The sequence below is a fragment of the Salmo salar genome, chromosome ssa03, assembly GCF_905237065.1.
Source record: "Salmo salar chromosome ssa03, Ssal_v3.1, whole genome shotgun sequence".
In the NCBI taxonomy this organism is placed as follows: domain Eukaryota; kingdom Metazoa; phylum Chordata; class Actinopteri; order Salmoniformes; family Salmonidae; genus Salmo; species Salmo salar.
Genome location: NC_059444.1, coordinates 10,116,563 through 10,142,598, shown reverse-complemented (window position 1 = coordinate 10,142,598; position 26,036 = coordinate 10,116,563). Strand labels below are relative to the sequence as shown.

At 44.8% G+C, this 26,036-nt stretch overlaps 2 protein-coding genes across 3 annotated transcripts in view; one reads left to right on the top strand and one right to left on the bottom strand.

Annotated features, from left to right (window-relative positions):
- The window catches only part of LOC106598235 (collagen alpha-4(IV) chain), a 75,628-nt gene extending 62,831 nt beyond the window's left edge, over positions 1-12,797 (top strand). The window contains exons 37-48 of the mRNA XM_014189290.2: positions 870-968; positions 1,122-1,232; positions 3,519-3,590; positions 3,714-3,842; positions 4,319-4,426; positions 8,410-8,565; positions 8,728-8,835; positions 8,932-9,075; positions 9,160-9,276; positions 9,437-9,625; positions 10,460-10,743; positions 10,880-12,797. Coding sequence (XP_014044765.2) covers positions 870-968; positions 1,122-1,232; positions 3,519-3,590; positions 3,714-3,842; positions 4,319-4,426; positions 8,410-8,565; positions 8,728-8,835; positions 8,932-9,075; positions 9,160-9,276; positions 9,437-9,625; positions 10,460-10,743; positions 10,880-11,140 — 1,778 coding nt within the window. The 3' untranslated portion in view covers positions 11,141-12,797. The remainder of the gene's footprint in view (positions 1-869; positions 969-1,121; positions 1,233-3,518; positions 3,591-3,713; positions 3,843-4,318; positions 4,427-8,409; positions 8,566-8,727; positions 8,836-8,931; positions 9,076-9,159; positions 9,277-9,436; positions 9,626-10,459; positions 10,744-10,879) is intronic.
- A 4,805-nt stretch (positions 12,798-17,602) lies between these two features.
- The window catches only part of LOC106598217 (neuronal tyrosine-phosphorylated phosphoinositide-3-kinase adapter 2), a 40,533-nt gene continuing 32,099 nt past the window's right edge, over positions 17,603-26,036 (bottom strand). The window contains exons 5-7 of one of the 2 annotated variants that reach the window (XM_014189270.2): positions 20,068-21,489; positions 18,660-18,757; positions 17,603-18,448 (exon numbers count right to left, since the gene is read on the bottom strand). In XM_014189270.2, the coding sequence (XP_014044745.2) occupies positions 18,206-18,448; positions 18,660-18,757; positions 20,068-21,489 (1,763 nt within the window). In that variant the 3' untranslated portion in view covers positions 17,603-18,205. The remainder of the gene's footprint in view (positions 18,449-18,659; positions 18,758-20,067; positions 21,490-26,036) is intronic. The other variant, XM_014189279.2, reaches the window with a different exon arrangement.

Below are 26,036 nucleotides of genomic sequence, written 5' to 3'. Positions count from 1 at the left end.
CCAATGCATTAGGTGTTTTGGCGCTGCTCACTACACCTTCTGAAGGGTGCGCCGATCGGGTTGATCAGGCCCCATCTGAGCCAGGTGGCTTGCCAACTGCTCCTCCAGCCGTTACCATGCCCTCTCTACCTCCTGCCTAGCTACAGATCTTCTAACGCTATGCTCCCATTACTCAGAGAATCCTTAGTGTCCTACTGGTTGACACTTGGCCTTCCAACCCTTGTCAGTGCATTCATCCACGAGTGTCTGGCACATCAACAGCTTCATTTCGTAGGCTTCCTTGATGCTCTCCTCCCGTGGAGTTATTTACATGGCCATTTAGATGATGTTGGTGCTCCTTGACCAGACTGGCAGGTCTGGTCTGAGTGTTGTGCTGACAATGTCCTGGGGGAAGATGAGGTGCCTTCCCAGGTCAGCTCCTAACTCTTTCCAATCCGCTACTGTTGTTCTCAGTCAGTCAGTCAGGCTGCTGCTGTTTTTCCCAGTCAGTCAGTCAGTCAGGCTGCTGCTGTTTTTCCCAGTCAGTCAGTCAGTCAGGCTGCTGCTGTTTTTCCCAGTCAGTCAGTCAGTCAGTCAGGCTGCTGCTGCTGTTCTCAGTCAGTCAGTCAGGCTGCTGCTGTTGTTTTCTGTATTGGTGTTCTCTTCCAAATGTGAAGTTTGTGTTGGGGGAGTGATTTACACTCCTAGAAGGTATGTGCAGGTGTGATTGGTACTAAGGTTGCAAAATTCCAGTAACTTTTCCAGAAATCCTTGTTGGAGGATTACAGATTTCCTTCTTATTTCCTCCTGATTCTGGGAACCTCCCAACCGGAATTTCTGGGAAAGTGACTGGAAATGTGCAACCCTAATTGATCCTTTTCACTCTATAGCTTCAAAGGGGGACCCAGGAGATCCAGGGGCCCCAGGACCCAGAGGATCACCAGGACAGCCTGGTGTCCATGGAGCCCGAGGCCCACTGGGTGGCCCAGGTAATGGACCCCTAAAGTCCCCTTCTGTATGTCACTCATATCATATTTTCTCCTTAGGACAGGGTACAAGAAATTTCATTTATGTATATGTGCTTGTTTAGTGTCTACATATGTAAGCATTTTAGATTCTAAAGTTTGTGTGTGTGTGTGCAGGTTTTCCTGGTCCCTCAGGTCCGCCGGGTCGCCCAGGCTCCCCAGGGCCTCCCGGAGGAATTCTCGGAGGTCAAGGTCCCAAGGGCAATCCTGGACAGCCCGGTCCTCCAGGTACTAAGACCCAACCTACAGTTGAAGTCGGAAGTTTACATACACATTAGCCAAATACATTTAAACTCAGTTTTTCACAATTCCTGACATTTAATCCTAATAAAAATTCCCTGTTTTAGGTCAGTTAGGATCACCACTTTATTTTAAGAATGTGAAATGTTAGAATAATAGTAGAGCGAATGATTTATTTTAGCTTTTATTTCTTTCATCACATTCCAAGTGGGTCAGAAGTGTACATGCACTCAATTAGTATTTGGTAGCATTGTCTTTAAATTGTTCAACTTGGGGCAAACGTTTTAGGTAGCCTTCCACAAGCTTCCCACAATAAGTTGGGTGAATTTTGTCCCATTCCTCCTGACAGAGCCGGTGTAACGGAGTCAGGTTTGTAGGCCTCCTTGCTCGCACATGCTTTGTCAGTTCTGCCCACACATTTTCTATAGGATGAGATCAGGGCTTTGTGATGGCCACTCCAAAACCTTGACTTTGTTGTCCTTAAGCCATTTTCCACAACTTTGGAAGTATGCTTGGGGTCATTGTCCATTTGAAGACCCATTTGTGACCAAGCTTTAACTTCCTGACTGAAGTCTTGAGATGTTGCTTCAATATATCCACATAATTTCCAACCTCATGATGTGATCTATTTTGTGAAGTGCACCAGTCCCTCCTGCAGCAAAGCACCCCCACAACATGATGCTGCCACCCCCGTGCTTCATGGTTGGGATGGTGTTCTTCGGCTTGCAAGCCTCCCGCTTATTCCTCCAAAGATAACGATGGTCATTATGGCCAAACAGTTCTATTTTTGTTTCATCAGACCAGAGGACATTTCTCCAAAAAGTACGATCTTTGTCCACATGTGCATTTGCAAACCGTAGTGTGGCTTTTTTATGGTGGTTTTGGAGCAGTGGCTTCTTCCTTGTTGAGCGGCCTTTCAGGTTATGTCGATATTGGAGTCATTTTACTGTGGATATAGATACTTTTGTACCTGTTTCCTCCAGCATCTTCACAAGGTCCTTTGCTGTTGTTCTGGGATTGATTTGCACTTTCCGCACCAAAGTACGTTCATCTCTAGGAGACAGAACGCGTCTCCTTCCTGAGCGGTATGACGACTGCGTGGTCCCATGGTGTTTGTACTTGTGTACTATTGTTTGTACAGATAAACGTGGTACCTTCAGGCATTTGGAAATTGCTCCCAAGGATGAACCAGACTTGTGGAGGTCTACATTTTGTTTTCTGAGGTCTTGGCTGATTTCTTTTGATTTTCCCATGATGTCAAGCAAAGAGGCACTGAGTTTGAAGGTAGGCCTTGAAATACATCCACAGATACACCTCCAATTGACTCAAATTATGTGAATTAGCCTATCAGAAGCTTCTAAAGCCATGACATAATTTCCTGGAATTTTCCAAGCTGTTTAAAGGCACAGTCAACTTGGTGTATGTAAACTTCTGACCCACTGGAATTGTGATACAGTGAAATAATCTGTCTGTAAACAATTGTTGGAAAAATTACTTGTGTCATGCACAAAGTAGATGTCCTAACCGACTTGCCAAAACTATAGTTTGTTAACAAGAAGTGGAGTGGTTGAAAAACGTGTTTTAAGTGTATGTAAACTAAGTGTATGTAAACTTCCCACTTCAACTATACTTACCACCTAGTGACAGGCCCTAGCCATTTAGATTTGGTTGGAGGGCCCCTCACCTCGGGCAAAACTTTAAGTTTCCCCCCTCTTGGCAAAAAAAAATTATTAAATGCTATTTCAAAGTAAATTTCCTGCAATTCTACACATTTTGCCATGCATAGAGAATATGTTGCTGTTTTTAAATACACATTTTCTGCAATTCTACACATTTTACCATGGGGTCGGAAAGAAATCTTCTAGTTTGAAAACTAAATTCATGCAATGCTCCTAATTTTGCCATGGGTTGTAGAGAAAATATTGCAGTTTTAAAGCTAATATCCTGCAATTCTACACATTTTGACATTGGGTGGAGAACACATTTTTATAGTTTTTAAAGCTAATTTCCTGAAATTCTACATGTTGCCATGACTTAATGCCATGTGCATACAATATCTGGGTGAGTGTAGTCAATGGGGGCACCCTGGAGGTCAGGGCCCCGTTCCCTGCATACCCTGTCGGTAATCCGGTCATGATAGCTGGCTGGACTCATTTACCTAGCATTCCAAAACATTTAGCTGACATGGTATACATGTATACTGTACATGTGTGCAGTTGACCCGGGCATGATTTTGATGTATATGGGAATGACTTGATGTGAATTTCTCCACAGGTTTTCCGGGACCCCCAGGTCTGCATGGTCTGAACGGGCTACAAGGCCAAAAAGGAGAGAAGGGAGCAAGAGGTGAGGTTACAAACACTTATCAATAAATAACTGTCTCTGAATAGAAATAGAAATCCAGGTAAAGTATGTTACTAATAGAAGCAGGTACCAGTAGTCCTTATGTGTCACATCTCACTCTCTCAGGACCAGATGTGTTGGGCCCACGAGGGCCATCTGGGTTCCCCGGAGTCAAAGGCCACACAGGCTCCCAGGGACCCCCGGGAACTTCTTACCCCGGACCTAAAGGCCTAAGGGGCCCTCCAGGCTACCAAGGTACTGTTTGTATCAGTCATGAGTGAAAAATTTGCTTTTCAAGATAGTAATGACATGATTGATATGCCATGTAAGAGATCATCATGTGTTAGAATGTAGCAAAAGGTTGGTGTGTGATTTTATTTTAAGTTTATATACAGTGCATTCGGAAAGTATTCAGACCCCTAGACTTTTTTTCACATTTTATTACATTACAGATTTATTCAAAAATGTATGAATCTACACACAATACTCCATAATGACAAAGCAAAAACAGGTTTTTAGACATTTTTTCAAATGTATTAAAAACAAAAAAATTGAACTGTGTGATTTTCTTTTAAGTTTCTATATAGTAGATACAGTACATTGTGTGTCATTTACTACGTAGTTCCCCGGTGGAGTAGGGTACATGTGAGTGTTGAGTGGCTGGGTTGTTGACATGATGTTTGTTACTGTATGACTCCTGTATGGTTGATTGAATGTGTAATGTCACCCAGGACCAAAAGGACTCACTGGTGAGCCCGGTGGTTCAGGTGGAGAGTGCACAGAATGTCACAGAGGACCCAACGGAGAGCCAGGATACGAAGGCATTCATGGACCTCCAGGTCTGTCTGTCTGTCTGTCTGTCTGTCATTGTGCACCAGGTGTCAGATGTCAAACAGTCTGTCTGTCTGTCTGTCTGTCTGTCATTGTGCACCAGGTGTCAGATGTCAAACAGTCTGTCAGTGTGTACCAAATAAAATTGTATTTGTCACATGCGTCGAATAATGAAATGCTTACTTACAAGCCCTTAACCAACAATGCAGTTTTTAGAAAATACAAAAAAAAGTAAGAGATAAGAATAACAAATAATTAAAGAGCAGCAGTAAATAACGATAGTGGGGCTATATACAGGGGGTACCGGTACAGAGTCAATGTGCAGGGGACCGGTGTCGAGGTAATATGTACATGTAGGTAGAGTTATTAAAGTGACTATGCATAGATAATAACAGAGAGTAGCAGCAGCATAGAAAAGGGGAGGGGGGGGGGGCAATGCAAATAGACTGGGTATCCATTTGATTACCTGTTCAGGAGTTTTATGGCTTGGGGGTAGAAGCTGTTTAGAAGCCTCTTGGACCTAGTCTTGGCCCTCCGGTACCGCTTGCTGTGCGGTAGCAGAGAGAACAGTCTATGACTAGGGTGGCGGAGTCTTTGGCAATTTTTAAGGCCTTCCTCTGACACCGCCTGGTATAGAGGTCCTAGATGGCAGGAAGCTTGGCCCCAGTGATGTACTGGGCCGTTCACACTACCCTCTGTAGTGCCTTGCAGTTGGAGGCCGAGAAGTTCCCATACCAGGCAGTGATGCAACCCGTGAGGATGCTCTCGATGGTGCAGCTGTAAAACCTTTTGAGGATCTGTGGACCCATGCCAAATCTTTTCAGTCTCCTGAATAGGTTTTGTCATGCCCTCTTCACAACTCTCTTTGTGTACTTGGACCATGTTAGTTTGTTGGTGATGTGGACACCAAGGAACTTAAAGCTCTCAACCTGCTCCACTATAGCCCCATCGATGAGAATGGGGGCATGCTCGTTCCTCCTTTTCCTGTAGTCCACAATCATCTCTTGTCTTGATCATGTTGAGTGAGAGGTTGTTGTCCTTGTGTAACCGGTGTGAAATGACTAGCTAGTTAGTGGGGTGAGCGCTAATAGCGTTTCAATCGGTGATGGCACTCGCTCTGAGACCTTGAAATAGTTGTTCCCTTTGCTCTGCAAGGGCCTCGGCTTTTGTGGAGCAATGGGTAACGATGCTTCGTGAGTGTCAGTTATTGATGTGTGCAGAGGGTCCCTGGTTCGAGCCCAGGTAGGGGCGAGTAGAGGAACGGAAGCAAAACTGTTACACTTGCACCACACGGTCAGGTCTCTGTCCTCCTCCCTATAGGCTGTCTCATCGTTGTCGGTGATCAGGCCTACCACTGTTGTGTCATCAGCAAACTTAATGCTGGTGTTGGAGTCTTGCCTGGCCATGCAGTCATGAGTGAACAGGGAGTACAGGAGGGGACTGAGCACACACCCCTGAGGGGCCCCCGTGTTGAGGATCAGCGTGGCAGATGTGTTGTTACCTACCCTTACCACCTGGGGGTGGCCCGTCAGGAAGTCCAGGATCCAGTTGCAGAGGGAGGTGTTTAGTCCCAGGGTCCTTAGCTTAGTGATGAGCTTTGACGGCACTATGGTGTTGAACGCTGAGCTGTAGTCAATGGAACACATTAACTACATAGGTGTTCCTTTTGTCCAGGTATGAAAGGGAAGTGTGAAGTGCAATATAGATTGCATCATCTGTGGATCTGTTGGTGTGGTACGCAAATTGGAGTGGGTCTAGGGTTTCTGGGATAATGGTGTTGATGTGAACCATGACCAGCCTTTGAAAGCATTTCATGGCTACAAATGTGAGTGCTACAGGTCGGTAGTCATTTAGGCATGTTACCTTAGTGTTCTTGGGCACAGGGACTATGGTGGTCTGCTTGAAACATGTTGGTATTACAGACTCGGTCAGAGAGAGGTGGAGTACACATTCTGGTAATCCATCTGGCCCTGCGGCCTTGTGAATGTTGATCTGTTTAAAAGTCTTACTCACATCGTCTACGGAGAGCATGATCACACAGTCGTCCGGAACAGCTGATGCTCTCATGCATGTTTGTGTTACTTGCCTCAAAACAAGCATATAAGTTATTTAGCTCGTCTGGTAGGCTCGTATCACTGGGTTGCTCTTGTCTGTGCTTCCCTTTGTAGTCTGTAATAGTTTGCAAGCCCTGCCTCATCTGATGAGTGTCGGAGCCGGTGTAGTACGATTCGATCTTAGTCCTGTATTGCGCTTTGCCTGTTTGATGGTTCGTCGGAGGACATAGCGGGATTTCTTATAAGCTTCCGGGTTAGAGTCCCGCTCCTTGAAAGTGGCAGCTCTACCCTTTAGCTCAGTGTGAATGTTGCCTGTGATCCATGGCTTCTGGTTGGGGTATGTACGTACAGTCACTGTGGGGACAATGTCCTCGATGCACTTATTGATAAAGCCAGTGACTGATGTGGTGTACTCCTCAATGGCATCGGAAGAATCCGGGAACATATTCCAGTCTGTGCTAGCAAAACAGTCCTGTAATTTACCATCCGCTTCGTCTGACCACTTTTTTATAGACCGAGTCACTGGTGCTTCCTGCTTTAATTTTTAGCTTGTAAGCAGTAATCAGGAGGATAGAATTATGGTCAGATTTACCAAATGGAGGGCAAGGGAGAGCTTTGTACGCGTCTCTGTGTGTGGAGTAAAGGTGGTCTAGAATTTTTTTCGTCTGGTTGCACATTTAACATGCTGATAGAAATGAGGTAAAACTGATTTAAGCTTCCCTGCATTAAAGTCCCTGGCCACTAGGATCGCCGCCTCTGGATGAGCGTTTTCCTGTTTGCTTATGGTGGTATACAGCTCATTGTGTGCGGTTTTAGTATGTAGATAGCTACGAAAAATACAGATGAAAACTCTCTAAGTAGACAGTGTGGTCTACAGCTTATCATCAGATACTCTACCTCAGGCGAGCAAAACCTCGAGACTTCCTTAGATATCGTGCACCAGCTGTTGTTTACATATATGCATAGGCCCCCACCCCGTGTCTTACCAGAGGCTGCTGTTCTATCCTGCCGATGGAGTGTATAACCCACCAGTGTAAGGATCTATGTGTAGCTGGTGCAGAGGAGTCAGGCGCAGGACAGCAGAGATGAGGAAATAAAAGTAATTTACTCAAAGTCATCAAAATACATGAGAATTACCAAGCCCACAATACGGACCACAATACAACAAACAATCACTCACAACCAAACATAGGGAACAGAGGGTTAAATAATAAACAGGTAATTGGGTGAGTGAAACCAGGTGTGTAAGACATAGACAAAACAAATGGAAAATGAAAAGTGGATCGGCGGTGGCTAGAAGGCCGGCGACGTCGACCGACGAATGCCGCCCGAACAAGGAGAGGGACCGACTTCGGCGGAAGTCTTGACAACCAGCTGTATGTTCTTAATGTCATCATTCAGCCACGACTCGGTGAAGCATAAGATATTTGTTTTTAATGTCCCGTTGGTAGGATATACGTGCTTTCAGTTCGTCCCATTTATTTTCCAGCGATTGAACGTTAGCTAGCAGGAGGGAAGGCAAAGGCAGGTTAGCCACTCGTCGTTTGATCCTCACAAGGCACCCTGATCTTTTTCCACGAAATCTCAGTTTCCTTCTCCAGCGAATCACGGGGATCTGGGCCTATTCCAGTGTCTGTAGTATATCCCTTCCGTTTGACTCATTGAAGAAAAACTCTTTGTCCAATTTTAGGTGAGTAATCACAGTTCCGATGTCCAGAAGCTCTTTTCAGTCATAAGAGACGGTATTAGCCACATTATGTACAAAACAAGTTACGAACAACGCGAAAAAACAAACAAAATATCATAGTTGGTTAAGAGCCAAGAAGACGGCAGCCATCCACTACTTAGAAAAATACATGACATTTATGGTGTCAGATGTCAGTGTGTACCAGGTGTTTCTGTGTGTTTTTCTTGTCTCAGTATTTGAGTGTTTTCAGGACCACCCGGTGAACCGGGTCCTGCTGGTACTGCAGAGCCATCTCCAGGAGACCCAGGCCCCCAAGGGCCACCAGGGCCCAATGGCCATAAAGGACAGAGAGGCCCCCCAGGACCCCTAGGGCCAACAGACTACTCAGGATCACAAGGACCCAAAGGTAACCACATAACACACAACTCCGAAACAGAAAACTGTGTAAAACATTTAAAATCAGAAAACAAAAATGTAGTTTTTGGGGGGAGGGGGGGGCAGGTCGAGTTAGTCCCTCCCTGATGCAGTCTGTTTTCTGTGTTTGGTGCCTAATGTTATTTTCTGATAGGTGCCAGAGGCCCTGAGGGTCACATGGGCCCCAACGGACCAAGAGGTCGTCCAGGTGCCTATGGCCTCCTGGGGCCCAAAGGTGACAAAGGCAGACCTGGGGATGCAGGTGAGGACTGAGACCAATAGAGATAACTGAGACAATTCTAGCTTTTTAGCCTGCCCTGTTTTTCTGACAATGAGGTTCCTCTGTATCCCCCTGCAGGTCCTAAAGGCCTGCCCGGTCAGGTTTTGGATGGTGTCGTTACCACTCAGGAACCCCACCGTGGGATCCATGGCCCCTCAGGTCCATTAGGTCCAAATGGGCCCCCGGGAACGGCTGGGCCCCGTGGGAACCCTGGGCCTCACGGTAAGTGACCTACAGAAACATGATATGTGTGTATGTGTGTTATTTTCACACCGACGGTGGTGTTTTGTGTGTCATTCTCTCTAGGTCCTAAGGGCCCGGCTGGGTCACGAGGGCCCCCAGGGAGAAACGGACCTCCAGGTCCACCTGGACCTTTAGGAGACCCAGGCGATCATGGACAGCAAGGTTTTGTGGGACATCAGGGTAAAGACACACACACACACAGAGACAGAATATATAACAAATAGTAACAGAAGTAAGCCGTCTCACCGTGCACCTCAACATAATGCAATATACTAACCTCACCTCTGACGTGTACACATTAGTCTTTCAGTGTAAACACATATACTCCTCCTCCTCACAGGTCCTCCGGGTTCTCAGGGTGACCGTGGCTACCCTGGTTCCACTGGCTCTGTGAGTTCAGGCTTCCTGCTGGTGATCCACAGCCAGTCAGTGGAGGTCCCTGTGTGTCCCGAGGGCAGCAGCCCCCTGTGGACCGGCTACAGCCTGTTCTACCTAGAGGGGCAGGAGAGGACACACACACAGGACCTGGGTACGTACGAACCCCTAGATGGGTGTGGAGGGGTGGGCCGAGGAGTGGAGGGGTGGGCCGGGGGTGGGTAGGGGTGTGGAGGGGTGGGCCGAGGAGTGGGCCGAGGAGTGGAGGGGTGGGTAGGGGTGTGGAGGGGTGGGCCGAGTGTAGGGGATTTTAGGGTTGGGCTGAGGGTGTGGAGGGGTGGGTAGGGGTGTGGAGGGGTGGGTAGGGGTGTGGAGGGGTGGGTAGGGGTGTGGAGGGGTGGGTAGGGGTGTGGCGGGGCGGGCTGAGTGGAGGGGGTTGGAGGGGTGGATAGGGGTGTGGAGGGGTGGGTAGGGGTGTGGAGGGGTGGGTAGGGGTGTGGAGGGGCGGGCTGAGTAGAGGGGGTTGGAGGGGTGGGTAGGGGTGTGGAGGGGCGGGCTGAGTAGAGGGGGTTGGAGGGGTGGATAGGGCTGTGGAGGGGTGGGCCGAGGGTGGAGGGGTGGGCCGAGGGTAGAGGTAGTGTGTGTGTATGGGGGTGAGAGAGAGGATACTGACTAATAAGGTATCTCCATTTTGTGTCAGCTCAACAATGTGTTCAGGTCTGTCTTTCAATGTATTCACATCAGAGTTGGGGGTCAATTCCTTTTCAGTTTTCCTATGAGGAAAAAATTGAATTGGAATTTCTTTTTACTTCCTGAATTGGCTGTATTAAAAAAGGAATTGACCGCAACCCTGTTTCACATATACACAACTCTCTCTCTCCTCCCCCCACCCTTCTCTCTCTCTCTCTCTCTCTCTCTCTCTCTCTCTCTCTCCATCCGCGTTCTCTCTCCTCTTCCCCCCTCCCCTCTCTCTCTCTCCTCCCCCCAGGCCAGGCCGGCTCATGTCTGCGTATCTTCAGCACCATGCCCTTCTCCTACTGCAACACAGGTACCTGTGACTACGCCAGCCGCAACGACAAGTCCTACTGGCTTTCCACCACCGCTGCCGTGCCCATGATGCCCGTGTCGGGCCACGACATCCGCGCCCATATCAGCCGCTGTGCCGTGTGTGAGACACCCTCGCCCGCTGTGGCAGTGCACAGCCAGGATTATATCGCCCCCACCTGCCCCCCTGGGTGGAGGAGTCTGTGGGCTGGCTACTCCTTCCTCATGGTGAGTGTGTGTGTGTGTGTGTGTGTGTGTGTGTGTGTGTGTGTGTGTGTGTGTGTGTGTGTGTGTGTGTGTGTGTGTGTGTGTGTGTGTGTGTGTGTGACTGTATATCGCTCACACTATCCTCTCGTCTCTCCAGCACTCTGGAGCGGGCGACGAGGGTGGCGGCCAATCTCTGACCTCATCCGGCAGCTGCCTGCGAGACTTCCGTGCCCAGCCCTTTGTGGAGTGCCAGGGCCCGCGGGGCACATGCCACTACTTCGCCAATGTCTACAGCTTCTGGCTGACCCATGTTTCCCTGGACGAGCAGTTTGGCCCCGGCCCCGTCCCTAGCGTGTTGAAGGCCGCCGATCAACAGCGCCAGCAGGCCAGCCGCTGCCACGTGTGCACCAAGGGCTGAACACCTTATGTCACCTCCTATTTATTTTCTTAAATAGTTTTGTTTGTTGGTATTTTGTATGTATATTGGATTGAGAGAGAGGAGCGTGTTCTGAAAAGGCAGTAGGACAGATTTCAATCCATGCTGGCAGCGGCACATCGTACATGTGCTCCAGACCACTAGACCACCCCAGGCCACGTCACCTCCTATTTCATCCATAAGTCAAGTTGCCTCATAATATGATTACCAAACTACATCACTGTCCCAATGCTGTGCTATGCTAGCCCTGTCAGCGCCCAGTCCCACTTGTCAGGGACTGGGCGCTGACTACCATTTACCATTTTGACTATGGTGGCTAGTTTAACGAAACCATAGTATGGATTGCAGTCTATACTAGTCCATAGACCACTTTCAAGGGAAGGAAACATCTATCAAGTGTGGAGGATGATGTCATTTTGCTGAACTATCCCTTTAACTGACTTCGTGATGGAGGCCATTGGCCAGGTCATAGACGGGTTGGTTGTTTAGCAACAAAACCGAGGCGTGTGCAACTATGGGGCAAAACAGACGGGGTTGGCTTAGATGGTTGACAACATGTAAACTATATTTAATCTCCAGTGTTTATTGAAAACATAATGTGCTCAATGGGCACTTGATGTCTCTCAAATACGTTAGTTGTTGGTTAGCTAGCGAATTTGAGCCATATTAGCATCGACGTGACAGTCAAAACACCTCAAAACAAGACATCAAGAACAAGATAAATAATGACCCACCTACGATTCCCCACATGGCAGCTTTTTGTCATTGTTGCTAGCTACAGTATTTGGCCATCCAGAATGCTAACCCATCTATTGGCACAATGGTTCAGCACTGATCAACCTGCACTGAGCACCTCCCAGGCCAGGAAGTGACAGTGGACACTGGGAAAGGAGTAAGCCATGTGAACACACTGGATTACTCAGAGAGCGCTCATCATTAGAAAACCAGCTATTCACTCCCACAAAGACTACAGGCCAAAAGACACCGTATGCCTTAATCAGAAATAATCTTAACATGTGTAGTTAAAATAACCAATAATCTAGTATTGTATCAATATCCATGTCATAATGTTAGAATTAAGCAATAAGGAATGAGAGGTGTGGTATATTGCCAATATACCATGGCTAAGGGCTGTTCTTGGATATATATTGGCCATATACCACAAACCCCCAAGGTGCCTTATTGCTATAAAACGGTGTTTACTGTTCTATTTTTGTCAGTAACAAGTATTTTTGTGTCAACGCCGTGGTATATTGTCTGATATACGCATGGCTGGAATGCTGTTTCAGCCAATCAGCATCGAGGACCCAAACTACCCTGTTTATAATTTATCATTTACACTACAGCTATTACAGCTTTGAAATGCACTGGTCCCATTTTTTCATACATCATAACTGTTTTATATACCGGTTTTCAGTTGTGTAAAATGTAATGACAAATGAAATAGTTTAATTTAGTTTCTTGTGTCGTGATGTGAATATCAATTATGTTTATGTCGGTGCTGATTATTACAGTCGTCCTGTTATTGTTTTGCATTTATGAAATAGAGCTATGCCATGTTTGTATTACAGATACGCAAATGTCTTTATTCTTTTAAAAGTTTTATCCACAATGAAAAAAATCCTTGTGTATCATGTCATCATTTACAGGGACCTTTTCCATTAACTTTAACTTTTTTTAAGGTTACTCTTATCGAAAACCATATGTATCCAAGTAAATCGGAGTAAAATGTAAAGACCAAAAGCACAATCACATATTTCACCGGGAGTCCCAGCTCTTCCACAGTGAGACAAAGTTAATATTTATTTCTCTCAACAACAGAACCAATCAGCATACAGTACTTCTTTCTCAAACATGTTTTTTTTTTTCTTCTTTTCCGTTTTAGAATGAAGAGCACAGTCAGTGCTCTTTCACACTGCACATTATTTACACAAACAAAAAAAGATAGTTAAACATTGTTATACATTTCGGACCGGCGCTGTAAGAAAAGTTCATGTTTTAAAACAATCATTTCAGAGTTGACCTGCATACAGTGTAGCTTGGCACACACTAACACACACTAACACACACGCACAGGTATAAGGGACTTGGTGTGGACCGCCGTGTTGATTTCTCAGTGGAAGGGATACTGCGCTGGCTTAACCAGTTAGATTGTTCATGCTACTCCTAGGTTTCCTTTCCTCCATTCCTATTGGCCTGCTGCTCATGTCTGCCAATGGATGGACAGATTTGGGTCTCTAACCCATTTCGATGCCCAACATCACTACAGTGCATTGCACCTTAAATATCCTCAAAGTGATTCATGGCTCGATGTAGAAGTTGCCCGCAACACAGATCTGGGGTCAGATGTCCCAAATCCTAACCTTAACCATTAGAAGATCATTAAAAAAGATGGCACTGGACCAGCAGTTAGAGGCAACTCCTGACTCACCTTGACTTCAGGTGCATGCTGGTCTATGCTTGCCTGACGACTCAAACTGAATGTATCGCTACATACTTCAGTCAGAGACTGACATCATTGAAGTCGTTTGTGCTGTCGTACAAAACAGTCATCAGCGATTGGATCATCTCTAACCAATCAGAGTATCAAAGCCAATGACAAATTGTCAAATGTCACTTTAACCACGTGTGTTCTGGCTCTGGCCCAACCCATTGGTTTCTGGGACCAATCAGATGGTCAAGAATGGATTTCCATTCTAGAAATTGTCAGGGGAGGTACTCAGATCCAGACTCATTGTGGAGAAGAAACGAACGTAGCTTTTGGCCAGAGCAAGGAGTCTGGGTAGCCAGGCAAGGTCTATGGACAAGACAGATCAGAGGGGGATTCTGAAGAAAAAAAATGATATGCAGACATTGCATTTCTTAAGTACAAAAAAACCCCACTTTAGACGATGCAGGAGGTTGAGATAGAGGAAGAGCAGGTGGTCATGGATACAGCCTAATTGAGTGTTATGAGTAGTGCAGTTTTTAATTATTAACCTTAATTCTTGATCTGTAGGTCCTTGTGCAACCCTTGTTCTATGTTCTTAATACTTGGGCAGAGCTGCGGCCACGCTATAGGTCCTTATCATCTGATGCCACCAAGCAGCCGCCAATCACAGGGGGTAATGCGTCACAGACAGCCAGTCATGGGTGACGGCATGTCACAGACAGCCAATCATCCGCGACCATACCACCCAGCCAACCAATGATAACACATTACATGGCACAGCTCTACTACTCACAAAAAATATATATAAGCATATTTTCCAAAGATATTTCTCAAGCAAGTGCATAATATACACATTCTGCTGTAAGCATACGTATTTGTCTAAAATCTCAGGCGATCATTGTTCCGGCTGATTGTTGGTGTGGATTGAGTACAGTATCTACTCTGTGAACAGAAGCCCTCAATGTGCCTGGCAGAGTAGGACAGCTGACCTGTGCCAGCTATTGCCACCAACCCACATTAAATAACCAACCCTTGCAAAGTGCAACGTCACCATCCACAATTTACCTCAACAGGCTTTGGCTGGTTTGGGATAATAGGTTTACGTTTATCTCCCCGACCCACCCTTGTTTCCATCTTCGTGTAATGTCATTGAAAATTGTCACAAGTGTACTACATGCCAGCAAACCCATCTCATTACTTGGAAATCCTCATCAAAGGCTCTGACTGACTACACAGCTAGTGAACTTACAAACTGAAGCACAAGATTCCTGACCTGTTCTGGAACTAAGTATTATACATTCTAGAACACATTGGCCCATGGCAACCAGAGCCAGGTATATAGATCTACATTTATGGCTCAGATAGAAACCTACAGTACCAGTCAAAGGTTTGGACACACCTACTTATTCAAGGGTTTTTCTACATTGTAGAATAATAGTGAAGACATCACAACTATGAAATAACACATATGGAATCATGTAGTAACCAAAAAAGTGTTAAACAAATCAAAATATATTTGAGATTCTTCAAAGTAGCCACCCTTTGCCTTGACAGCTTTGCACACTCTTGGCATTCTCTCAACCAGCTTCATGAGGTAGTCACCTGGAATGTATTTCAATTAACAGGTGTGCCTTGTTAACCTCTATGGGCTAGGTGGGACGCTAGCGTCCCCCCCCCCGTGGTGCACTCCATCAACAGCAGGTGCATTTCAAGAGCGGCAAATTTGAATCCAAATAAATGTCAAAATTCAAATTTTTCAAACATACAACTATTTTACACCCTTTGAAAGATAAACATCTCCTTAATCTAACCACGTTTTACGATTTCAAAAAGGTTTTACGGCGAAAGCATAAATTTAGAGTATGTTAGGACAGTACATTTACAAGAGTTGTGTGTAATGTTTTGTCAATTCAAAGACAGGGTCACCAAAACCATAAAACCAGCTAAAATGATGCACTAACCTTTTACAATCTCCATCAGATGACACTCCTAGGACATTATGTTAGACAATGCATGCATTTTTAGTTCTATCAAGTTCATATTTATATCCAAAAACAGCGTTTTACTATGGCATTGATGTTGAGGAAATCGTTTCCCTCCAATAACCGGCAGTCAAGTCAACACCACAAATGAAATAATTAAAATTAGAAAACATTGGTAAAATATTATATTGTCATTTAAAGAATTATAGATTTACATCTCTTGAACGCAATCAACTTGCCAGATTTAAAAATAACCTTACTGGGAAATCACACTTTGCAATAATCTGAGCACTGCGCCCAGAAAAATAGGTGTTGCGATACAGACTAGACGTCATGTTGGGGAGATCTAAAATCGAAAATACTATGTAAATAATCCATTACCTTTGATTCTCTTCATCAGATGTCACTTCCAGGTATCACAGGTCCATAACGAATGTAGTTTTGTTCAAAAAAGCTCATCATTTATGTCCAAAAATCTCCGTCTTGTTAGCACATGATCTAAGCCAGCCGGACTTCTCGTCATGAACGAGGGGAAAAAATATATTTACGTTCGTTCAAACATGTCAAACGTTGTATAGCATAAATCATTAGGGCCTTTTTTAACCAGAACATGAATAATATTCAAGGTGGACGAATGCATACTCTTTTATAACGTATTGGAACGAGGGTACCCAACATGAACTCGCGCGCCAGGTGTCTAATGGGCCATCATCGTTCCATGGCTCTTGTTCGGTCAGATCTCCCTCCAGAAGACTCAAAACACTTTGTAAAGGCTGGTGACATCTAGTGGAAGCAATAGGAAGTGCCAAAATATTCCTCAGCCCCTGTGTTTTTCAATGGGATAGGTTTAAAGGTAATACAACACATCAGGTATCCACTTCCTGTCAGAAAATGTCTCAGGGTTTTGCCTGCCAAATGAGTTCTGTTATACTCACAGACACCATTCAAACAGTTTTAGAAACTTTAGAGTGTTTTCTATCCATATATAATAAGTATATGCATATTCTAGTTACTGGGTAGGATTAGTAACCAGATTAAATCGGGTACATTTTTTTTATCCAGCCGTGCAAATACTGCCCCCTAGCCCTAACAGGTTAAAAGTTAATTTGTGGAATTTCTTTCCTTCTTAATGCATTTGAGCCAATCAGTTGTGTTGTGATCAGGTAGGGGTGGTATACAGAAGATAGCCTTATTTGGTAAAAGTCCAAGTCCATATTATGGCAAGAACAGCTCAGATAAGCAAAGAGAAATGACAGTCAATCATTACTTTAAGACATGAAAGTCAGTCAATTCGGAAAATTTCAAGAACTTTGAAAGTTTCTTCAGTGCAGTCGCAAAAACCATCAAGCGCTATGATGAAACTGACTCTCATGAGGACCGCCACAGGAAAGGATGACCCAGAGTTAACTATGCTGCAGAGGAGACTTGCTTGGGCCAAGAAACACTAGCAATGGACATTAGACCGGTGGAAATCTGTCCTTACATCTGATGAGTCTAAATTTGAGATTTTTGGTTCCAACTGCCGTGTCTTTGTGAGACGCAGAGTAGGTGAATAGATGATCTCCGCATGTGTGGTTCCCACCGTGAAGCATGGAGGAGGAGGTGTGATGGGTCACACTTAACCAGCATGGCTAGCACGGCATTCTGCAGCAATACGCCATCCCATCTGGTTTGCACTTAGTGGGACTATCATTTGTTTTTCAACAGGACAATGACCCAACACACCTCCAGGCTGTGTAAGGGTTATTTGACCAAGAAGTAGAGTGATGGAGTGCTGCATCAGATGACGTGGCCTCCACAATCACTGACTTCAACCCAATTGAGATGGTTTGGGATGAGTTGGACCACAAAGTGAAGGAAAAGCAGCCAACATGTGCTCAGCATATGTGGGAACTCCTTCAAGACTATTGGAAAAGCATTCCAGGTGAAGATGGTTGAGAGAATGCCAAGAGAGTGCAAAGCTGTCATCAAGGCAAAGGGTGGCTACTTTGAAGAATCTCAAATATAAAATACTTTTTTGGTTACTACCTTATTCCATATGTGTTATTTCATAGTTTTGATGTCTTCACTATTATTCTACAACCTCGAAAATTTTAAAAATTAAAGAAAAACCATTGAATGAGTAGGTGTGTCCAAACATTTGACTGGTATTGTACTGTATGTCAACTGAACTCCTCAACCTACAACAGTGACAGCGTGTTGACTGTCAGAATATCCTCCATTCAAAAGAGTACGTCTAGCATTTTAAATTAATTGAGCATTTGGCATAAAGAATTATGCTTGATAGACTATGCTTTAAAATGTTAAATACAAAACAAAAAAACGTTTAAAAAAACGACATCGGATTGATCTACAACTACATAGTTTTTTGCTGCTTCATCGCTTTTTGTTTAGAAAATATCTATTCATACGAAGTCACACGAAATAGAAAAATATCAAATATCACTGGTGATGATAAGAAAAAATGTCAACCTGAACAAGCAGAAATATTGCTATGGTAACCACCATTGTCCTTTGACATTAGCGATCCCCCCTGCTCTTATTGGCTGCCCCTGATACCTCTGATGTGGAGAGGGCCAATCAGTAGGCACAGAGTTCAGAAGGAGGATGGGCGTGAGGCCAAGCTGGTTATTGTCAGATGGCTGTGTCCCAGAACACGGTGGTTTGTGTTGGGTAGGGGGGAGGCCGGATCTTTTTGGCCCCGCTGCTCTTCCCCCAGATGGGGAGGGTAGGCATGCTGTCCTGCTTACAGAGGTTCCTGTCCGGGGTGTTCCTGTCTGGCTGCTGCCTGGAGCGGATCTCCATGCACAGGGAGCGTTTCCTCTCGATCTGCTCCAGCATGGTGCTGTTCCCACACTTCCACGGTATCTGGGACGCCTGGGGAAAAGCGGAGTGGAGCGGTAAGCAACCAGGGAAAGTAAATCAAGCACATCTCAAGAATGAAAGAAAACAAATCTATATAAAAAATGTATGAAATGTATGCATTCACTACTGTAAGTCGCTCTGGATAAGAGCGTCTGCTAAATGACTAAAATGTAAAATGTATATTCATCCAGGTCTGCAGGAGGTGCCTATCTCATCGACTTACCTGTGCCTCTGATGCTAGCCTCTGTGGGGTCCCTAAGGGAGAGGGTGTAACTGGGGCAGATGAGGAGTGGCCATACTTCGTTAGTGCTGGTTTCAGCTCTACAAAGAGGGACAAATGCATTTCAATTAATTAATTGAGCTCACTCTTTTAATGGTTTACATAAAACAAAACAAAACGTTACGGTGAAGCTACACACAGTTGTAAGCCTAAACACAATCTCAAACCCACCACACACATTGATACCCGTTGTCATTTTTTTTAGATCAGAATAAATATTGTACTCTCACCATGTTTTTCTGTCTTGTCTATAAGATAACGCTTGGAATCGCATTTACTTTTACATTGTGTAGCCTAAGGTACTAGCTTTTTCAACTATACAATGTTTGAAAAAGCACCTGCAGCTGAAGGGTGTGTGCAGTGTGATTATCTTCCTAACAAAACCATAGGGGGGAAAATGAGTTTTAGACTGAAACTTGATGAGCACAGTTGGTGAAGTAGCCTAGGTATGTTGCTTATTTCATGTATAAAGTGTACAATTTGATTTATTCTTTATAACTTTACTGGTAGAATATGAAATATCCTATTATCAATGTCTAGCTAGCTAGCTAACAAGCTCACTCAGAAGGCTACACATAGTCCTCACAACTTTGCTTAAACTAACTTCGACAGTGGGTCGCTGAATAGTTATCTTAACTTAGCTACCAATTTCAATAGCCAATTTACCTATTGCTGAAAACCTATATTCCATCAAAGCAATGAAATTCTGCAAACCGGCCTGCCCAAACTAACAAACACTTGCTAAACTGATGTGTGAATGGTTTTCTTCAGCTAGTAGGCCTAAATATTTAGTTTACTTCAGCAAGTTTATTTTATGCCAATAACTTCAAATATCAATAATAACCCACTGGGCACATTTTTTATTTACATTTGATTGAATTGTCAACTCACATGAATTTAATGGGAAATCAACATTGGATTTAGGTTAAAAGTTGGGTGAAAAAAATACGAAATTCCCTTAAATGTATAACTTTTTGCAAATCCAATCAATTTTCCAAGTTGATTCAACGTCATCACATAGATTTTTTTTTTGTGAGGAAATTACGTGGAAACAACGTTGATTCAACCAGTTTTTGCCCAGTGTGAACCTTACTACCATGGTTATATACATGTTGGTTACCCAACCCAGTCAGAGAATGCTCACTTTTTAAAACATGTTATTATGGACAGACTACTGACTCTCAGTAAATGGCATGTTATTGCAATCAACAGTATAGCATCTCAGTAAACTTTGCAGATTATTGTGTATGATGAGGACATGTTTAGCGTCTGCAAATAATTTACCACAGTCACTTCATGGTGTCTGTCTGGTTGTGTTGAAGGATTGCAATTTCATTTAGGCTATCCTCACCTGTATTGCCACTTCCAAACACCATTGGCGGACTGCCAGCAGGTCTCCCATGCCGAGTTGGTGTGGCAGTCGAGGATTGTTGTTGCCCTGATACACCGTTCCTCGCTTGTGCTTTTGATTGCTCAACGCTGTAGGTCCCCCTATCTCTGACATCACGCCTGGGCAAGGCCTCTGAGCTATGACCAACCTGGTCTTTATTGACGCACCTAAGATCTACCCCATTGGCACTCTTGCCGTAGCTATCGCGCCGGGGGGGCAGCTCTGAGCCATTGCAGCTTCTGTCCTTGCTGTCACGCCTGGCTTCAAGGCCATTTCTGTCTGACTCTTTGATTTCCTGTCGGGGTAAGGGAAAGGGCTCCATTCCATTGTAACTTCGTTCTTTGCCCTCATGTCTAAACTCTAGGCTGTAGCTCTCCCTGTCTCTGTCTTTGCTATTACGTCTGCACTGAAGGCCATTTCTGGGTGAATCTTTGCTTTTTTGTCTGGGTAGGAGCTCTGGTGGCTGGTCCATTCGTTCGTTGCTGTCGTGTCTCGAATCCATTCCGTTCCTGACTCGGTCTTTGCTATCTTCCCTGGGTAGAAGCTCTGGTGGCTGGTCCATTTGTTCTTTGCTTTCATGTCTAGAATCCATTCCGTTCCTGGTTCGGTCTTTGCTATCTTGCCTTGGTAGGAGCTCTGGTGGCTGGTCCATTCGTACTTTACTGTCATGTCTCAAATCAATTCCGTTCCTGGTTCGGTCTTTGCTATCTTGCCTGGGTAGAAGTTCCGGTGGGTTCTGGTGGCTGAGCCTTTCTTTGCTCTCTGGTCTCGACTCCACACCATTCCGGGGAGAGTCTTTGCTGTCATGTCTGGACTCCACACCATTCCGGGGAGAGTCTTTGCTGTCATGTCTGGACTCCACACCATTCCAGGGAGAGTCTTTGCTGTCATGTCTGGACTCCACACCATTCCGGGGAGAGTCTTTGCTGTCGTGTCTGGACTCCACACCATTCCGGGGAGAGTCTTTGCTGTCCGGTCTGGACTCCACACCATTCCGGGGAGAGTCTTTGCTGTCTAGTTGTAGTAATGGCTCCATGCCGTGGACACTTCTGTCCTTGCTGTCCCGTCTGACAGGCGGGAGTTCCACACTTTTACAACCTCTGCCTTTACTGTCCATTTTCATAGGCAAGGGCTCCACACGGTTACAACCCCGGTCTCTGCTGTCCCGTTTCATAGGCAAGGGCTTCACACTGTTACAAACCCGGTCTTTGCTATATCGCCTGGGGAGTGGCTCCACGCTGCTACAGCTCCTGTCCTTGGTGTTGCGTAGGTGAGAAGAAGACTCTTTGCTACGATCCTTACTCTCCCGTTTGGACTCCTTGTGACTGTGCCGGTCCTTGCCATCACGTTTTGATTCACTGTGAGACTTACTCTTGGATTCGGCTGTAACAGAGGACAAACAGTCAATGTACCGAAAAATACCAAGTTATGTCTACACAAAAATAACTAGTAAACATAGCCTATATACCATAAAGAAGATGAAAAATTAAAGTACATCTGTAATATCTATGTATTTATACTGCACTACCGCTATACGGCCACTTGGTGTCACCCATGCGCTGTGGGAGCTATGAACTATGGGTATGCTGGGATATAACGCTGTTTGTTCCACAGTTGCCATGGAGACATCCAGGATGTGAATTGCATAGATGCTTTTATCAATGGGTAGATAAAGGCCCAGTAACCACTTTGAATACATTCTTATTTCAATTTCTTCTCACCATGTTAGGGCTCTGACACGCCAATAGCATTTGCGTAGCCTAGTGGTTAGAGTGTTGGACTAGTAACCAAAAGGTTGCAAGTTCCAATCCCTGAGCTGACAAGGTACAAATCTGTCGTTCTGCCCCTGAACAAAGCAGTTAACCCACTGTTCCTAGGCTGTCATTGAAAATAAGAATTTGTTCTTTACTGACTTGCCTAGTTAAATACATTTTTTTTTTATTAAAAAAGGGACATTTCAAAATGTTTAAACTTCATATTCATCATATCCAGCTCCAACATTAACATATGTGAAAATGGTGGGTTTCTATGTTCTGTAGTAAAAAATATAGAGGAAGATAAGTGCTTCCAATGACATCGTTGTGAGTCGTGTGATTTTTAACCAATTATGAGGAGGCATTGCCTACTAATTGCCTCCTAATTGGTTGATGATGTCATTGGAAACACTTATCTTTCTTTATCTTTTTTACTACAAAACATAGAAACTTGCCATTTTCACATATGTTGATGTTGGGGTGGTGCTGGAGATGATGAATAATGTTCCCTAAAAAATTTTGGGGCACTGAGCAAATTTTAGGACATCAGAGCAGAAACTTGAACGTTGTGAGAATTTTCTGCAACTTCTGGCGCGCATTTCCAATCCAATTTTGTTAGTCACATGAGTCGAATACAACAGGTCGTAGACCTTACAGTGAAATGCTTACTTAAGAGCCCCTAACCAACAATTCAGTTTTTAAAAATATGGATAAGAATAACAAATAAAAGAAACAAGTAATTAAAGAGCAGCAGTAAAATAACAATAGCAGGTCTATATACAGGGGGGTACCGGTACAGAGTCAATGTGCAGGGACACCGCTTAGTTGAGGTAATATATACATGAAGATAGAGCAGCGGTGTAAAAGAGGGGGAGGCAATGCAAATAGTCTGCGTAGCCATTTGATTTCGACGAGCTTCAATGCCATACAACTCTCCTTCCGTGGCCTCCAACTGCTCTTAAATACAAGTAAAACTAAATGCATGCTCTTCAACCGATCGCTGCCTACACCTGCCCGCCCGCCCGTCCAGCATCACTACTCTGGACGGTTCTGACTTAGAATATGTGGACAACTACAAATACCTAGGTGTCTGGTTAGACTGTAAGCTCTCCTTCCAGACTCACATCAAACATCTCCAATCCAAAGTTAAATCTAGAATTAGTTTCCTATTTCGCAACAAAGCATCCTTCACTCATGCTGCCAAACATACCCTCGTAAAACTGATCATCCTACCGATCCTCGACTTCGGCGATGTCATTTACAAAATAGCCTCCATTACCCTACTCAATAAACTGGATGGAGTCTATCACAGTGCCATCCGTTTTGTCACCAAAGCCCCATATACTACCCACCACTGCGACCTGTACGCTCTTGTTGGCTGGCCCTCGCTTCATACTTATCACCAAACCCACTGGCTCCAGGTCATCTACAAGACCCTGCTAGGAAAAATCCCCCCTTATCTCCGCTCACTGGTCGCCATAGCAGCACCCACCTGTAGCACGTGCTCCAGCAGGTATATCTCTCTGGTCACCCCCAAAGCCAATTTCTCCTTTGGCCATCTCTCCTTCCAGTTCTCTGCTGCCAATGACTGGAACGAACTACAAAAAATCTCTGAAACTGGAAACACTTATCTCCCTCACTAGCTTTAAGCACCAGCTGTCAGAGCAGCTCACAGATCACTGCACCTGTACATAGCCCATCTATAATTTAGCCCAAAACAACTACATCTTCCCCTACTGTATTTATTTATTTAGCTCCTTTGCACCCCATTATTTCTATTTCTACTTTGCACTTTCTTCCACTACAAATCTACCATTCCAGTGTTTTACTTGCTACAGTGATGGAAAAAAGTATTTGATCCCCTGCTGATTTTGTACGTTTGCCCACTGACAAAGAAATGATCAGTCTATAATTTTAATGGTAGGTTTATTTGAACAGTGAGAGAGAGAATAACAACATAAATATCCAGAAAAACGCATGTCAAAAATGTTATCAATTGATTTGCATTTTAATGAGGGAAATAAGTATTTGACCCCCTCTCAATCAGAAAGATTTCTGGCTCCCAGGTGTCTTTTATACAGATAAGGAGCTGTGATTAGAAGCACACTCTTAAAGGGAGTGCTCCTAATCTCAGCTTGTTACCTGTATAAAAGACACCTGTCCACAGAAGCAATCAATCAATCAGATTCCAAACTCTCCACCATGGCCAAGACCAAAGAGCTCTCCAAGGATGTCAGGGACAAGATTGTAGACCTACACAAGGCTGGAATGGGCTACAAGACCATCGCCAAGCAGCTTGGTCAGAAGGTGACAACAGTTGGTGCGATTATTCGCAAATGGAAGTAACACAAAAGAACTGTCAATCTCCCTCGGCCTGGGGCTCCATGCAAGATCTCACCTCGTGGAGTTGCAATGATCATGAGAACGGTGAGGAATCAGCCCAGAACTACACGGGAGGATCTTGTCAATGATCTCAAGGCAGCTGGGACCATAGTCACCAAGAAAACTATTGGTAAAACACTACGCTGTGAAGGACTGAAATCCTGCAGCGCCCGCAAGGTCCCCCTGCTCAAGAAAGCACATATACATGCCCGTCTGAAGTTTGCCAATGAACATCTGAATGATTCAGAGGACAACTGGGTGAAAGTGTTGTGGTCAGATGAGACCAAAATGGAGCTCTTTGGCATCAACTCAACTCGCCGTGTTTGGAGGAGGAGGAATGCTGCCTATGACCCCAAGAACACCATCCCCACCGTCAAACATGGAGGTGGAAACATTATGCTTTGGGGGTGTTTTTCTGCTAAGGGGACAGGACAACTTCACCGCATCAAAGGGACGATGGACGGGGCCATGTACCGTCAAATCTTGGGTGAGAACCTCCTTCCCTCAGCCAGGGCATTGAAAATGGGTCGTGGATGGGTATTCCAGCATGACAATGACCCAAAACACACGGCCAAGGCAACAAAGGAGTGGCTCAAGAAGAAGCACATTAAGGTCCTGGAGTGGCCTAGCCAGTCTCCAGACCTTAATCCCATAGAAAATCTGTGGAGGGAGCTGAAGGTTCGAGTTGCCAAACGTCAGCCTCGAAACCTTAATGACTTGGAGAAGATCTGCAAAGAGGAGTGGGACAAAATCTCTCCTGAGATGTGTGCAAACCTGGTGGCCAACTACAAGAAACATCTGACCTCTGTGATTGCCAACAAGAGTTTTGCCACCAAGTACTAAGTCATGCTTTGCAGAGGGGTCAAATACTTATTTCCCTCATTAAAATGCAAATCAATTCAGAACATTTTTGACATGCGTTTTTCTGGATTTTTTTGTTGTTATTCTGTCTCTCACTGTTCAAATAAACCTACCATTAAAATTATAGACTGATCATTTCTTTGTCAGCGGGCAAACGTACAAAATCAGCAGGGGATGAAATCCTTTTTCCCTCACTGTATATTGTATTTACTTTGCCACCATGGCCTTTTTTGCCTTTACCTCCCTTATCTCACCTCATTTGCTCACATTGTATATAGACTTATTTTTCTACTGTATTATTGACTGTATATTTGTTTTACTCCATGTGTAACTCTGTGTTGTATGTGTCGAACTGCTTTGCTTTATCTTGGCCAGGTCGCAATTGTAAATGAGAACTTATTCTCAACTTGCCTACCTGGTTAAATAAAGGTGAAATAAATAAAATAAATAAAAAATTAGGTGTTCAGGAGTCTTATGTCTTTGGGGTAGAAGCTGTTTAGAAGCCTCTTGGGCCTAGACTTGGCGGCGCTCTGGTACCGCTTGCCGTGCGGTAGCAGAGAGAACAGTCTATGACTAGGGTGACTGGAGTCTTTGACAATTTTTAGGGCCTTCCTCTGACACTGCCTGGTATAGAGGTCCTGGATGGCAGGAAGCTTGGCCCCAGTGATGAACTGGACCGTTCGCACTACCCTCTGTAGTGCCCTGCTTGCCATACCAAGCAGTGATGCAACCAGTCAGGATGCTCTCGATGGTGCAGCTGTAGAACCCTTTGAGGAACTGAGGACCCATGCCAAATATTTTCAGTCTCCTGAGGGGGAATAGGTTTTGTCATGCCATCTTCACGACTGTCTTGGTGTGCTTGGACCATGTTAGTTTGTTGGTGATGTGGACACCAAGGAACTTGAATCTCTCAACCTGCTCCACTGCAGCGGA